General features: G+C 39.3%; 1 protein-coding gene across 5 annotated transcripts in view; it reads left to right on the top strand.

Moving 5' to 3' along the window:
• Positions 1-17,324, top strand: part of TMEM117 (transmembrane protein 117) — a 484,811-nt gene extending 467,487 nt beyond the window's left edge. For all 5 annotated transcript variants that reach the window (XM_081821523.1, XM_081821521.1, XM_081821522.1 and 2 more), the window contains 2 exons: positions 5,473-5,602; positions 15,576-17,324. In XM_081821523.1, coding sequence (XP_081677649.1) covers positions 5,473-5,602; positions 15,576-16,222 — 777 coding nt within the window. In that variant the 3' untranslated portion in view covers positions 16,223-17,324. The remainder of the gene's footprint in view (positions 1-5,472; positions 5,603-15,575) is intronic.
• The last annotated feature ends 243 nt before the right edge of the window (positions 17,325-17,567 follow it).

The raw sequence follows: 17,567 nt of genomic DNA on the forward strand, positions 1-17,567 counted from the left end.
CATTTAGAAGAATGATAGAGTTGCCGAAAGAAATGTTATTAAGAAACAATAATATCACCTAAAGCATGAGTACAATTCTTCAGGCCACCATGGCTCACTGTTACCTAAAATCCTGTTGCTAGGACACTTGCTAACATAGAGAAGCTAAGGACATTTACAAGCTGGGGAAATTTTTGGTGAACTGATGTTCGGATATTCATGGGACTAAATTTGTTTTTGAAATATGAGGAGAAATAGAGATTAACAAACAGAAAACAGAGCATATCTGTCAAATTCGCTTTTGAAATCATTTTAAGCTTAATAATCTAATGCGTCTAAAGAGGAGATACAGAACTTACTCCATTGAAAAATGTTGCTACTTTTTATTAACATTTAAGAATCTATTGTCAGTTCTATTCTAAGTGGTTATCAGTACTTTTCAGTAAAATCTAACCTAATCTCTCTCTTAATTTCCTAAAAAAAACAGATGGCCAATATTTGGCCCACCAAAAATACAACTTTTGTTCTGATACCATGGCTTTCGTTTTGTAGGGTAATCAGTGTTATTACATTTTTATCCTCTAACGCTTCTCTAAATAGAAATGAGGTCTCTTCATTTGATTTGGGAAATTGAATGCTAGTGGGGGAATTCAAAACAGTGTTGGTTTCAAGCTTGAGTTCCTCTGCATAGTACCAACTTCTTTTTCTTGGCCCCAAGGCATGCGTCTCAATGAGAAAACATGAGGGAATGATGAATCCAGCATATCCTGAGACCATTTTGCCTATATACTTAATGCTGCCTTGAAATTCTGTCCAAATGTGGTCCATGAATGATAGGGCCACATTTGGACAGAATCAGATTTGGATGCATCAGTCCAAATTACACATCCAATGGACATCAGTGTCCAAATGCGGTTTTTATTGTGATAGGCAGAGTAAGCCATAGTATATAAGAAATAAGATTAGATATATACTATGGCACTGCTCATTTATATTGATATGGGAAATATGCCCATCTGAATGAAAATTAACTCTTTCTTATATGAAGCAAGGTATAAAGTTGGAAGTCTGTTCATCACCATGAACTGATGAGAACTGGAGTAGCATGTATGATCTGATAAGCCTAAATAATTCTCACATCACTGAACTGCAAATGTGATAGACTTCTATAGTGATTGTTAGATTTAATAACAGAAAGGAGTAAGGAAGCTTTGAATTACTAAATATTGATAACATTTCTTAAAAAACAAAATAAATGAGCATTTCATAATATGCACAGTATTAACCTATCTCTACTGTGGTCTTAGTAGCTAAACACATCTTGCCTTGTCATTCTCTTAACATTCTCATCTTGTGTTCAAATATATATTTTACATTTATGCGGCAGGAAAGAAAGCTATGATTCTCATAACATTTACATACAAGCTGTGTATGAAAATCGCTGTACATCCAGTTATGGTGTCAAGAGAATCTCAATATTTTATAGCAATCACCTGTTAGTCAAATGTCCCTTCTTCCCAGGCTGATTAGAAGCCAGTGTCCCTGGGACAGTTGCTTAGTGGAGAAAGAGTCACAGTTGGTCTTGTTCAAATCCAGGTCAGATTAAAAAAAAAAAAATGAAAGCCCTTTGGGGTGGGTGGGAAAAGCAGTTTAAATCTCTTCATGGAACTGGCTTTTGGTGGGAGACAAGCAGGAAAGGATGATCATCGTGATTCTCCATTAGAACAGATGCAGCAGGTCAAAATAATCCCAGTTTGGAGTAAAACACAGTAAGTGCTGTTCACAGAGATGGCATGGCCTGACAGAGAGAATTTATTCTTTGGGCTGTGTTCTGCCGCATCACAACTGCATTTTGTGACAGCCTTTCTGAGACAGATTTCCTCATCTGTAAAATGGGTTAGTAATAGGAAGCTTTCGGGACCATTTGGTACATAGATATAAATTTATAGCCTAGGACGATGCTAGAACATTGCGAGTGTTTGATAATTGATGCCCAATGTCCACAGATTTCCTCAGCTCTTAGTTACTCATGTTGCTAGCTTACCAGCTCCCGTCTGCAGGGTAGCAATGCCTCCCTTCCCCACCACTAAAGTCCCCCACAGGTATTTCTGGAGGTTTCAACAGTGTCACCACATTGCATAAGAGACCAAGTTGCTCTTGTTCTTCCATCCTCCTCATGAGGTCACCTTACATGCCTCTTGAGAGAGGCTCCTTCCTTACGGTCCTGCTCCCAATGCCCTCTGGGAGAACACCACTCTGACCAAAGTCCCAGTCAGAGACCCCAGGAGGCCAGCACTGTGCAGTGGATGAGAGCAGAAAGGAGAAGAGGCCCTTCGACCTTTTTCACCCAGACCTGCAAGCAGCCCTATGTGTGATTCTGAAAACAGACGCATCTGCTTCCTTTGCTTCACTCTCAGGATAACCTTGATCTTGGGATCATGTGGGGAAACCAGCCATGCTTGTTGACCATTTCCCTGTCTCTTCCCTCTGTCTCCAGCACCTGCTCATTGCTGTCCAGGCATTATCTCACCCTCCCAAGGAGCCTGTGAGGTTGCTATATTTAACCCCAATTTATAGATGAAGAAGCTGATGCCTAGGGAGATTCAGAACACCACCCCTCCTCCCCTTTTACCTCCTTTAAGTAAATACCTGGGGTATCATCAGCCTCAGATACCCCTGCCCGTGAAGACAAGCCCCACACTTCCTGCAAATGATAGCAATTATTATTAGCATCCCAGTCTAAGTCAAGTGAGGCCAGAGTTTACACTGACCCAGTAATGAGTCCGGAGAAGTATGCAGAGTAGGAACTGAAGGACAAACACTGGAGTAACAGGGAGAGAAGGAGGGGGGTGGGGAGTTCCAAGACTAAGGAAAAGAGTTTTGAAAACCAAAATATGGTGATTATAAAAAATAATGTAGAACAGATGACTCTAAGAGAATATATCATCTTTTTTATTAATCTTCTTTTCAAAAACTTTTCTTACAAGGCACCAGCTACTTTTATCATACATTCCCCCAAACTCCCTAAGCTGATCCCATCTTTAAAAAAAAAGGGAAAAAGTAATGCCGTCATCCAGACAAGGAGCAAGTCTTTCTCTTCTCTTTCATCTGCACTCCCATTTCCTTAATTCATCTTTCATTCTCCAACTATAGGTGGGAAATCTTTGAGGAACTATTTTTTGGTGAATGAAGTTTTGATCTCATTCTACGAGAAATCTCTAGAGATTACTTTCAAACTAAAACCAATTTCATACCCAGTAGAAAACTTTCATCTCATGGAATAAAAAGCTAAATGAGAATAGTCCAAGAACATCTTTCCAAAAAGAAGGTACTATACTTGCTCAATTACGACCAAGAAGTATTCTCTTTCTTAAACCAAGAAATAAAAAAGAGAATTGCTCTGTTGATAATGCTTTGTGTTGTTTATCTAGGGCAAGTGAAAGATATTCTGGTTATCAGTCCCTTTATGTGTCAAGCATAATTTTTCATGGGAGATGTCAGTTATATTTTAGCAAAAGACCAAATTCAATTCCAATTCTCTTAGCAATAGTATTTCAAGTAATATAAGAAGAGCAAGGTGTTGATGAAAAATAAAGGAAAATACATTTTAATAAAATGTAATAATTCACAAGTATTACCAATCCATTTTCTTCTAATATTTTAGATCAAATGTTCTAAATTATCCAGCTTATGCTTTGGGTTTTCTGAATTTTCCAAATTACATGTCTATTTACTGCTGATGTATGAAAAGCAAGGAGAGGTGAGACCAACAAGATATTTGCATACACAACAATAGAAAAAGATGATGTGGTATCATTTCATTTTTCTTTTTGTTTCTTTATTTCTTATTAGCAGTTTGGAGTGATCCATAGATCATGAAATTAATAGACATTGAAAACTTTCCTGGTTACTACCACCCACCTAGGTTCCTTTTCTCTGAAGCCTATTCTCCTTTGACCAGAATTCTCAGCAGAAAGGGGATGGTGGGGTGCCAGGGTGGCTCAATGGATTAAGTGTCTGACTCTTGATTTCCGCTCAGGTCATGATCTCAGTGTCGTGATATCGAGCTCCATGTCAGGCTCCGTGCTGGGCAAGGAGCCTGCTTGAGATTCTCTCTCTCCCTCTGCTCCCCCCCACCCCACACACCTGCTTTCTCTCTCTCAAAATAAATAAATAAATAAATAAATAAGGGGAGTGGAATGGACATGGAAACTCTATAATGTTCAGGCACTCTATTATTGGCACATCTGTATCAGCTGAATATATAGAAGTCTTGGAAAAATTTACTTTTTAAATTGAAATAATGGGGGTGCCTGGGTGGCTCAGTCATTAAGCGTCTGCCGTGCGCTCAGGTCAAAATCCCAGTGTCCTGGGATTGAGCCCCGCATCGGGCTCCCTGCTCGGTGGGAAGCCTGATTATCCCTCTCCCACTACCCCCTGCTTGTGTTCCCTCTCTCACTGTGTCTCTCTCTGTCGAACAAATAAATAAAATCTTTAAAAAAAATAAATTAAATAAGTGGAAATAATATACTGAAATCTGAAATTCAAATTTTGTTCATTACTTTTTTCAGTAATATTTTTAAAGATGTTCACTAAACACAGGACTGATACTTTAGGGATTATTTAGTTATTAAAAGTGAAAATATGTGTATTAATGCCTATGCATCCACCTCAAATGTTTCTTCATATTTAGTCTCTTTTTTCTTCACATGCTAGCTGTGAACTTTAGTTCGGTGCTGTATCCAAAAACCAAGAGCAGATGAGACACCTAAAAATATCCTCATTTGCATCTGTTTCCCTTCCTTATGAGAGGGAGGGTCATCCCTCCTGATTTTGCCTTACAACAAGAAAATAACTAAGACAATTTGGGAATTAATTCATCGTTCATCTCTCATGCTAGCACGTCAGGCCCTCCATCATTTGGTTCAAATTGATGCTAAATTGCAAGAGAACAGAACAAGAGTCTTTGGCATTTTTCCACTCCATGTAGTTACTAGCAGAGGTGATTAATAAAAGGCTCTTGGATGTGACTTGAAAAACTTGATTAAGTGAATTAGATCCTCTTTACTTTGTCTTCTTGCACAAAACATAGTATTATGGGGTTCATATTTTTTAAAGGTAGTGAAACAAAATGTAACAAAATTACCACATATTTATAAAATATGGATCTCTTCCTTCCTATAAAAATTTAAGATCAGTTCTCCAGAATGAGAGAAACATGTATAGATGCAAATCAATTCTACATTGGTTTCTTATTACCACATTAAAGAGAAAATCTGAGGATGTAAGTTATGACTTAATTTTGATTTTGAATGCACACAACTACCTAATGTACATAAAATAACCATCATGGAATGAAACAGATACATCCAACAGCTTGCTGCATTTAAATGATTTTAAAATAAGTGCTTGTAAAAAGTCAATTTTTGGTGTTTTGCTGCTTAGGAACGAAACAAATCACAAATATGTTTTTATGTTGATTTTCTTTGACAGGACTGGGAATTCCCACATTTTATGGGAAATGTTGATGTAAATCTTCCTGGGTTGCACACTCCTCACATGCAGTTCAAGATTCCTTTCTTCCAAAAGATCTTCAAGGAGGAATATCGTATTCACATAACAGGTATGCTGTAACTTTAAACACGATCTGATTGTCTCCTACTTAGAGTAATACCAGCTGCTATAAAAAAGCAAGTGGTAACATTTTAGAGGCATGCATACATCTAGTTTTATTTCTCACTCACTTAATAGTGCAAGGTGGTTCTGGGTCAGTTGGGGGTTCCAAACTATCATTCTGGGACTAAGGCTCCGAGCGGCTTTAGTCATTTGGATTTCAACATCCAGCAGGCAAATGGGAATGGCGAGAATGGAGAAGAGGATGAAGAAGGCTTATCTTTTTCTTAATCACCTTGACATGGGGGAAAGACATATACCCTCTAGTCACATTTCACTGGCAGTAGCTCATCAGATAGCCCTACTCAGAGTCAAGGAGGAAATGTGGTCCATGCTTGGGCAGCCACTGCGGTGTCGCATCTGCTGTTCTCGCGGGAGGCCACAGTTTTGGCGTGGATAGTTAGCGATCTCTGCCATGCTCCAGATACCCCTCCACCTTGGTTTTCTTCATGAGGTTAGTTGCTTCCTCACGACATACAGCTCGGTATGTTTTTTCACCATTGACACCCTTTACACCGCGTTCCTCAGTTACTGCTGAGATTGGAACAGTGGTATCCGAGAGCACCAGTCAGACCCTGTGCCTTTAGGGAGTTAGGCCACTTCTCATTTGATCAAAACCTCCTTCTCTGGCAGAGCTCATGTTTCTCTCAGGTGAGTCTCTTGCAGATCCTCAGATTCTTTCATTTGCAGAGATGCCCTCCTTTTGAAACGGCTCCGTTATGATTTATTATAATATTCCTTCATGACATCTCAGTCATTCTCATCTGAAAAAGGTCTTCCTGAAGTTCTGTTTTATACCTTTTTTTTCTCTCCTAACCAGAGGCAGACAGCTAAATGATCACATAAAGGGTGGCGTTAGCTCCCAAGCTGTTCAAATGTACGTAGTGAACGTGTGTGTGTTTTAAGGACAATGGCTTAGGATCCCACACCTGCTATAATAAAAACTGCTGAAGAAATCCGTGCTTACACTACTGTCTGTGCTGCTGCGTAAAAATAGCCCGAGCACAGAAAATGTGAACATCTGAGTCTTGCAAAAAACCTTTGCTTCCCAACTTGAAGGCTGGTTTTTGCTTTGAGCATGAGGCGACCTTCCTAAACTGGAGAATGAGTTCATGAATAGGGAAGATGCAGCAGGTTTCTTTTCCTATTTAAAATGAATGAGGCCCATCTATTAAATTCACTGGGTAAATCAATCAATTTGAGTTCAGGTCACATAGTGTGGTTTCAGAGTCCCCACTTAATCTCTGCAGCATGCTCCCCTCTCGGACTTCTCAAAGTGGCATCATCATGTCGCTTTGGGTGGGCTTTTGCGTGGACCATCTGTTCTTGCTATCAGCTCTTGTCCCAGGCCACCATGGCACTAATATTATCTCTGAATATCAGAATCCCCGTCAAAAATGTACCGCTGCAGTGCATACTATCAGGTTAAAAGGGGGGTGGAATATTCAGAGCAACCCGTTGGTAAGAAAAAAATCAAGCTGTTAAAAGTATTTAATTTGGGGGTCGCCTGGGTGGCAGTCGGTTAAGCGTCTGCCTTTGGCTCAGGTCATGATCTCCAGGTCCAGGGATCCAGCCCCATGTCAGCCTCCTGGCTCAGCAGAGAGTCTGCTTCTCCCTCTCCCTCTACTTCTCACCCGGCTTGTGCTCTCTCTGTCTCTCTCCCTCTCAAATGTATAAATAAAATATTTTTAAAAAATACTTAATTTGGGGCTATTTGGCAGGGCTTTGTCATATATGCTATCATTTATGGACAGGGACAGGTTCAGGTTCTGTGGTGCCCAAAGCTTACCCAATCCGGAATGCTCTAGTTAAGAATATAAAAGCAAAATTACGACTAAAAATTACTTTCAGTGCCTTGGAAGAAGGACACGCATACAGGAGTCCTTGAAGCTTCAGTGTAATTAGCTTCGAGATAAAGCCTCCTATGCAGTTGAGCTAAAACCTTTATTCCACCATGTATTATTTTCTAGAAACTTAAAAGGAAGAAAGACTGGCTAAGTTCTTGGAATGGAAACTGCACATTAATAACAGTTGTGAGAAGGTGGAAATACATTGTAGTTAAGGTTCCGATGCAGTCTTTGCCAAATGATGCTGAAAATCATACCATTCGAGATATATATTTATAAACACATTGTTGGGCCCCATTCCTAATAGTTCCAACTCAAGAATTCTGGGCCAAGGCCAGGGAATGGGACTTTAGAAAAGCACCCCAGGTGATGGCCATTGGGAACTGCTCCTTGGTGCTGGAGAAGCCACAGGTGAAGCCGGGCTGTCTCCCTGCGATGGGCCGTGCAAATGATTGGGTTCCTGGATCTGCCTGGAAGACCTCTGAGGATTCTGGAGTTTTAATCCAAAATAAAATAGGGTACAGGTGGGCTTTGGGGTGTAAAGTTCCACTATAAACAATTTAAACCCAATTTATGGTAGGATGATCATGCACCGCCCCAGATCCATGATAAAAAATTCTAGGAAAATGGTGGCAGGTTTGGAGGCTGAAGAAAGTCTAAACTGCTCCCCTCTTGTGTTATTCTGTGACTCTCTTTGTTCTGTTAATTGCTGAAGATGTGGCTGAGGACACTCTGAAGTAGCAGCGAGTCTCCTGTGAAAGGGCCTTTTTTTTTTATCTGACTTTGTAAGATAATTGTTTCTGGGGAAACCTAGATAAAATTTCCAAAAACATGGTACGTGTTGTATTTTAATATGCTCAGTTGTCAGTAGCCTGCAAATTCCCAAGTCAACTACAAATGCTAACTTTATCAGCTCCTCCAAGTTCTGCTTCTTTTTGTAGGGAAACTCAGTGCTTTTCTTGATGAGTAAATATAGTATTATCACTGGGTTATTAAGCATGAAACTCTCTATATCCATCGCCAGTGGTTCTCAGATTTCAGTGTGTATGAGAATCACCTGGAGAATTTGTTAAAAAGATCCATCAGCCTCATGTGCAGAGCCAGATGCCTGAGGTAGGAGGTGGAGCCTGGGAGCCAGCCTTCTCTTAAGCATCGCCAGTGATGCCTACGCATGCTGCCAGAGGCCCTCTCTTTGACCAACACTGCTGCTGAGAAACACTTTCTACCATCAAAATTTCTCTCATCCCAGCTTTAATTTATTTCCATATGCAACTCTTAAGATCAAAAGCCAAGGGGCAGAATGAAAATTCAAATAGAAATGGGGTACTAGTGAGAAGGGCACATGCTAGAGAGTCCTGCTGGGAGCTGGAAAGTTCAGAGCTGGGGCTAAGAAATGAGGTCCCAAAGCAGAGTATGATGGGAAACATCTGGGTGACCACAGAGGAAACTGAAGTCAGGGGTGGGAAGGGATCCTGTGGACCCCCAGACAGCTCCATCTATTGCTTTCTCTGCCTGTGTTTGTTCTGTACTAGAAGAGTCTTGCAGAAACTGCTAGGGTTCTCCTGGGTTCAAAGATGGCTCCACCATGGCCTCAACTATCATTTCTCTGTGCTCTGGAAATGACGTTCAGTGCATGCTTAGAAAATGGAATGTAATGGTTTGGTGCCTGGACTCTGGCTCAGCCACTGACTGTTGGTGTGGCCCTTGTCAAGCTCCTTAACCTCTTAGAGGCTCAGTTTTCTCATCTGTTAAATGGGGACAGTAAGGTTCTTGTCCCATAGGGTTGTTGTGAGATTTAAATTAATATGTACAAGGCACTTAAAACACTGCCATTTGGTAAGCACTCAGTAAACTCTCACTACTTTTACCTGCAGCTTTTGCTTTCAGAGTCCTGCCAGAGTTTGTTTTCCTATTTAATTCAAAAATATTAGGTAGCCTGAGAGGGGGCTCTTATTATTTATCCACTATTCTGAATTCTCTACTGTTATCTACTGTTCTGAGTCAAGAAGGAGAAGGCTAAGAATGGAAAAAAAAATCTCTCTTCCAATGAAGAGCTGTGTATGTAGAGGGTTATCTGACACTGATGAGTTCCCATTGACATTTTAAAAGCATTTAGGATTTGGGTATTTTCTAATCCTGATTCCATGCTAGTTTTGTTTATGCATTTCAGAAATGACTTGAATTGTTGCATCTGTTTAGCTCATCTGGATCCCCCTTGACAGATGGTTTGCTGCCATGTGTATGAGCTTTCATTTTATAAGCTGGGCTGCAGCTTATAAAAATAAATCATCTCTATCCAAGGGTGTGTTAAAATATTTTTTTCTGGGAATTTTGACTTCAGTAACAAAGGGGATAAATAGTGATTAGGTCACATCAGTACTTTTAGCCCAAGCCCATTGTTCTTCTCTTAAACATAAATGCTAAATGTAACCGTGTAATTATTTCCTCTGGCCTCTTCCTTTTTACCTATGAGGTGAGTGCAAAGATGGATTCGAAATGTGATGTACTAAGTCTCTGGAGGCGAGAGAGGAATGGCCTCTCAATTCACTCTCGGAAGCTCCTCTGAGTCCTATTAATGCCAATCCCGGCGGAAGCTCTGCCATCTGTCATCCCAGCCAGACAAAGGAAGTGTCCCATTGGTGGCCATCATCTGAGTAAATTAGGAGGGGGTTGAGGGAAAGGCCAGAAGGAAGGCCTGTGCATCTGTGAGGAGAGAATTCACTCTTTTGGCACGATGATGCCCACGGGAACCCTTTCGGCAAAAAAGGAAAATGTAGAAGTAAACAAACCTCCATCGTGTCTGTGTTCTGTTTCAGCTTCCTGAGCCTGTGAGGGCACAGGTGCCTTACAATGGCAAGAGTGTGGAAAATAATGAATAAAACCCCTCTGTTTTATTTCCATAGGTGCATGATTTCTGGCAAATGAGTTCCCAGAGATTGTTTTTTAAAGAGCCCTCCTGTGTCAGTCGGATCGTGGGAAGTGCTGGGGAGGGCAGGCCAGTGGTTCATCCAGAATATTCTGTCCGACAGAATTAACAAGGGGCTTGTTATAGGGAAATATGATGCATCCTGTTCACTGTGACAGTCTCCGAAGATCATGAATTTACCCAGGGTACACAAGGACCTCTTGCTAGTCTCTCAGTTGTGAATTTTTCTAAACCTTTCCTGAAGCAGTTTCTATTTTCAACACATTTATACAGCTCTAAGAGTTAACTATGTTTATTTCTACATAAAGCAGCGATTCCTCATATTTGTCCAAAACTCATCTTCTTCAAGGCCATGGATGCTTTGCCCAAAGCCTGTCAGCCCTGGCTGCCCCTGAGCTGGCCTGCTGTGTTCAAACTGAGGTGTCCTGTCTTCATTTGTGCATATATGAGGATTTTTGTGATAAAACTCACACACTCTTCGGAATTGTCTTTACTGCCAGAAGAGAGACTTGAAATATATAATGAATTCTAATCTCCGAAATATGAATATTTTGCTTTTCCCAGTTTTCCAAATTATATCTGACTTTAGCAGTATCCTATAATTCACCAGATCACTGTGACACATGTATTTGATTTGAAAGACTATAACTTTACTCCTTGGATTGTCTGGACACATTATCTCAGGGTTTACCTATTGGTTAACGGACATTTTCTGAATTAATATGTGTCTAAAACTAAGCTAGGATCTGGGGAATACAGAAACAAACATGACACAATTCCTAATCTCAAGAAAGTCAGAGTCTAATGGTCACCTAATTCAGTATAACCCCATGGCTTTCCCTTCTCCTTGTATCATCGCCAAGTTTCTACCTCTCTCTACTCATCGTGTTGGATTATGTCCCATTTAGGAAATGACAATGACAAGAGAGGCACTTAGAGAAGCTATATTCATTTGCTTTTAAGTCTTAAGATGATGCTTTACTAACTCAAATAGCTCTTGTTAATTCATAAATTTTTTAGTAAATATCTTCAGTTTACTAAATGTTCTTCTTATGACCCAAGCACTTAATGTGGTTTCCAGATAGCCCTAAATTACACAGGAGTTACTTAAAGAGATGCTAACTTAGTGAGCCCTGTTTTCACGGCTCATGTCTGGAATGAAAGGACATTGAATATGGCCAAGAAGCCTGTTACAGCAAACTGTTATTTCTTTAATTATCCAACATTTATCTTTTTCAAGGCCATGGTTGCTTGCTATCCCATAATGGGTATTAAAAGGCTTTGTGGAGCATGACTATTCCATGTATCTGCACCGGATGCCAGAGTCTGGCCAAGTGGTGGCACTCATTTGGTATGAAGGTGCCCACAGCACAGCTCAGTCTCAATGCTAACTGGCAACTCTACTGAGTAAAAAATTTTTTTAATATTATAATTGCATATCTGAATAACGAAAGCCTTCTTATATGATGGAAATATCAGCACTTTATACTCTTTTATCCTTAGTTGAAAAAATTACATTTTCCTCCAAATTATTGTCATTTCCTATGCCAAGTGATGGTGATATTTAATGGAGAATCCTTTTAAAACCAACTAGCCCAGGATTCTATAATCTCCCACAATGTAAAAAGATAAAATTACCATTATAATATCTTTTTGACAATCGGTAGGATTCATTAAAGGCACAAAATACAAGAGAGAGGTAATCCCACCAACACCATGCAGTGATTTCTCATTAAAGGAGACAGTGAGCTATTTCAACAAGGAGATTAATAGAAATAATGTATGGATTCTTACCGTCCCTTCTTGCTGATTTACATTATGCTATGTAGTTGAAACAACTGGGGAAAATGCAAAATCTCTCCTATGATTAATGCTGAAATACTAAACCTCTTGTTATGGTTGATTGTACATTCACAACAACACACTTGGGAAATGGCAAGAGAGCATTTCTATTCTTTCCCTTTTTGTGTTTGATATCCTTTCCATGTGGGTCATTTCAGGGACTCAAATTTATTTTTTATGGTAAATAGTGTTTCTCAGAATATACAATTTTTAAAGGAAAGCTTTCTCTGCATGAAATCGTGTATTCCATCTTTTTTGCTCCAATGGTGAGATTTCCTGGCCCATTATTAAACGTTAAGATTTAGGTGATGTTTATTTCACAGACTCATCAAAGAGATTTTTAGGGCTGGGGAGAAACCTGAAGGATCAATAGCTCAACCCCCTCACTTGATAGACAAGAACAGTGATGTTGAGTTGTCTCGTGTGATTTTGCTTTCTGGTTTGCCACATCTCATAGGGCAAAAGTAATTTTTTAAAGAGGAGAAAGCATTACAAAAGTAACAAAGCACTGTGGGAAAATAGAAGGAAGGATGTTAGCCAAAGATGACCATCCTTCCTCTGTGCAAATGCATAAATGGACCAGCAGTTTGTGTCAGGTGGGCTGGAAACAAACAAAAAGTTAAGAAGAGCCATTCTTCTGCATTTTTACCAGCTTCAAGGTTCAGCTGACTGGCTTTGACAGGGGGGTAGGAGGGGTAGAGACAGGGCTACATCCACAGAAGGAAAGAAATGGGATGTCAGTAGGGAACCTGCCTCTGTTCTCTCCCCTCTGCACTTTTCCACCCTGACATGGCCTGTCTGCCGGGGGGCGGGGGGTGGGGGGAGTGGGGAATGCTACTTCCTGTTCTTTATCTTCAAAATTTGTGTATATAAATGACCTAGTCCCAGGACCATTCTCCTGCAAGTTGTAGACAAATTACCAATTGCTAAGAATGTTAACATGTTAAATATGCTGATTCACAAAGCATGTTTACATATAACTACACACTGAGTCCTCTTAGATAACTGGTCCAGTTATATCTACCCAATGATGTCAGTGCTCAGTGATTCCTGCTGTTTTATCCAAAGTGAGACATTTGATCACCTTTAGGATATATCTTTTTTGCAAACCCTTACATGTTCTTCTGTCCTTCTATCACCAAGATCCTATACTAACTGGATTGAAGACATAGAAGAAAGAAATTACAGAAATAATATTCCTCTACATTTTTGGCAAATTTAATATATTTCAGAGAACCTTCAAATATAATTTCTCATTTCTTCCTCACAATCATCCTTTGAGGTAGTTACGTTGATATTATTCTCTATTTCACCGAATAAAAAATTGAATTCACATAGCTAATAAGTAGAAGGATTTGGGGGAAGAGGACAGAATCATAGAACAATAAGTCATCGGTTCAGTTTCCTCAATTTGAAAATAAAACTGTTGAGGTCTGGAGAGGTTAAACAGGTAACCCAAGGTTGTATTATTTAAGTTAAGTGTCTGGATGAGCTTCATCTGCTGATTTCTAGCCTGCAGTTTTTTGTGACTGTGGTTCTCCCTCTCACAGATCGGTAAAGATGTGTTCGAGAGGGGTGATGATAACCCATTAACTGATGTCCTGCAATACCTTTTTAATTTGCTCCTCCTCCCTCTCATCTAAATATTCAGACTCCAGGTCACATGGGAAATAACATAAAGTGATTCTTTAGTGTCAAAGTGTGGTGGTCAAACCCACCCAGCACCATTCAACTTAGGTGGGAGGAAAATAATGTAGGAAGTTTGGGGAAGAGCTCCTCCTATCCTCAGGGTTTCTTTTTAATTTGATCAGTGTATATTCACTTCAATTTTTATACTGATTTTATCTTTTTCCCTTGTCTATTAACATTCTCTGACCATCTTTTCCCACCAGAATAGCACCTTACTCCAAGCTCACTGAGAGTTCCTTTCTTCTCCCTGATTCTGTGATGCTGCTTAGCAGTGGTTTCTGATATCCTGTTACCCTAGATACAGGGACCACTTTATGAGGGACTGCCCTATTCATGAGTTAATAAAAATGACCTAGAGCGAGTACAGGTTTCTCCAAGGGACCTTTGTGAGTCAAGAAGGTGATGGTCAGTCATGCAAATTCAAGGACCTGTCTTCCTCACCATCCAGTCTGGCTTCATAGCACATGTAGTTTGCAGCAAGAGAGTATATATCTCCTGCAACAGAGAAGCACTGGAAGCTACTCTCTCAGCTTGCTTTCCATCGTGGAAGCTACTAGCTATTGCCTCCTTAATATTGGATGAGAACCTCAGAACTTTTTCAATTCACTTGTCTCTCGTTCCTCTCCTGCATTCTCTTCCTACAATATTCTCCATTATTTTCTTTCTCTCTCCTCTCACCCCTCTCTTTCATATCACCTCATCTTTTCCTGTATGCTATTTTATCTGCAGCATAATAAAAACATACACTAAAAGAAATGCACCATTTTCCAGACTATTCTCTGTCCTTCTTTCAAGGACCACACGAATTGCTACTTCCTCCAAAATCCTTTCTGCAGATAATTCTACAGCCCTCAGTTTTTATTCCATTTTCCCCAGCATCTTCAGCGTTTATATTAGATAACATGTCTCTAAGAAATGTCTTACTTGTATGAAAATTTTAACTACTACAAAGAAATTGTAATAAACAACCTCTTCAAATTGTGTCTTCTAAAGCAGTTTGTCAGCTTTGGTTGTATTTATATGTCTGATAAATGGATTCTGTTCAATGAGAATTTGATGCAATTATTCTTAAAGTCTTGAATGCTCGAAAATTATTGATCTGAATGGTTTAATCAACAGGTCACCTACAAACAACAATGTGAATTCAATTGATATACTGCTGTGTTTGCATTGCAAAGTGATTTATTTCTTGCCTACACATAATTATACAACTGTAAGAGATGTTCAATCATATGTTAGACTTTTCTAAGAACTTCATTAGAACTTTGTTTTTAAACATTAACTGAAATGTTCTAGAGAATAACCTACATGGAACCAAATTTGAATACAGCTGCAGTGTCTATAAAACAAGGAGGCTTAATCTGGTTAGTGTAAGTAGCATAAACTATTGACTCTGGGACCCACAGTCATATTTTCAGGTGTCTAGAATACAATTAGGAAATATCCTTTGTCAATTCACTTAATGGCAGCATAGCCATCTCAAAAAATTGCTAACAGGCCTAAAACATTAACACTTTATACTTGTACGCCATTATCTCCATTTTATTGGAGAAAGCCCTATTGCAATTTCATAGGTCTTTGACTAATATGCGTATTTCTTTTGTTTTTTTTTTATGCAGGTAAATGGTTTAACTATGGAATTATCTTTCTCGTCTTAATTTTGGATCTTAATATGTGGAAGAACCAAATATTTTATAAGCCTCATGAATACGGACAGTACATTGGCCCAGGGCAGAAGATATACACAGTGAAAGACTCAGAAAGTTTAAAGGATTTGAACAGAACCAAACTTTCCTGGGAATGGAGGTCCAATCACACTAACCCTCAGACTAACAAAACCTATGTTGAAGGAGATATGTTCTTACACAGCAGGTTCATAGGGGCTAGCCTTGATGTCAAGTGTCTGGCTTTTGTTCCAAGTTTAATAGCTTTTGTGTGGTTTGGATTCTTCATTTGGTTCTTTGGACGGTTTTTGAAAAATGAGCAAGGCATGGAGAATCAAGACAAAACTTACACTCGCATGAAAAGAAAATCACCGTCAGAACATAGCAAGGACATGGGAATCACTCGAGAAAACACACAGGCCTCAGTGGAAGACCCACTGAGCGATCCTCCCTTGGTCTGCATCAGGTCCGACTTCAACGAGATTGTCTATAAGTCTTCCCACCTCACATCAGAAAACTTGAGCTCGCACTTGAACGAATCTACCAGCACGACAGAAGCTGATCCAGACCCAACGACTTCTAAAAGTACGCCTACGAACTAGATTCCCTTAATTGGAGATAGCGCAAAAAGCAAACTTGAGTGTAACTTTAAAAAGGTTAGTCTTTCCTTTTGTAAATGTAAGGTTTACGTAGTGTTAGGTAGAGAAACACAAACAATGCCACAACGGTGCTCAACATGCTTTTTCTAGGACTCATTGTTTTCTATTTGTATTATAATACACGTGCCTACTGTATATCTAACGTCCTCTAGAGATTGCTTTTCACAATTGCACAAGCTATTTACTGACTTTACAGCATAGTAGACGATTAGCTGATTACCCGTGTATCTGATGTTCAACCATAGTGGTGCCTTGAGACATTAAACTGTTTTTAACTGTACCAGAACTGAAGTGTGGAACAGTCCTCGAACCTACTTCACATGGGTTTTTTTGTATACAGTTATTTTGATCTACATTTGATGTCTTAGCAGGAAACAGATATAGCCGTGATGTGGCTTAGGAAGTATCTCTTGTTTCCTATTCAGCAGTGGAGTTGGTGACTTTGACAGCAGGATTGCACAGAGGCCTGGTGATAACCTTTGAATTTGTTTTGGCTATCTGCCAAATACAAATACAGATTCAAAATTCAGTATGAGGAGAATGATAATCCAGCATGGGTCACTACTTGTGAAATGTGGCTTTCTCCAACCAGTAATTGCAATTAGATGATAATACCTAATTATGTTTTCCTAATTAAAGATAAATTGCTACTTGATTAAATATCCTGCCCTTCACCTATGGGAACAAAGGTTAAGAGGCGCAGTTGGGTGAACTCTCAAATTTATTGGCATTTACACAAAGCGCTAGAAAACCAAGGAACTGAAGTTTTAATCACGTGAGAGTTGTACAGCCTACTATCTGCAATATTTGTACATCTTTCTGTAAATATGGCTCTGGACAATGAAAATTGAAAAACATATGCCAACCCTGAATAAGGGAACTCCTCTAAAAATCATGCAGCAGAACCTTGTGAGGTAGAAAAAGATGTGCATGAAAGAATCTATTCAAGTAGCTTGTTTTGTGTGTGCATTTTTTTTTGTTTTTTGTTTTGTTTTTTTAAGAATTAAACATCATACATTAATAAATATAAATTATATATCAGTAATTATGTGATGTAGTTTTTTGTTTGTAATAAAGGGATTCACTTGTATCTTAGTTTAACAACAGCCCGTTTAATTTTTTTAACTTGGTGCCAGATGAGTTAAAAAATGGAATACACCCAACGTGCTTTTAATTTAGTTCCATAAATTGTGGTTACATGTTCTTGAGGAGGTTAGGGGAGATCACTTTTAAGGCAAAATTATTTTCCTGTCATATACTGACATAGCTGTATTTTGTCTTTATGATT

The sequence above is a fragment of the Leptonychotes weddellii genome, chromosome 5 (genome assembly GCF_054177405.1).
Source record: "Leptonychotes weddellii isolate Sample4059 chromosome 5, ASM5417740v2, whole genome shotgun sequence".
NCBI classification, from domain to species: domain Eukaryota; kingdom Metazoa; phylum Chordata; class Mammalia; order Carnivora; family Phocidae; genus Leptonychotes; species Leptonychotes weddellii.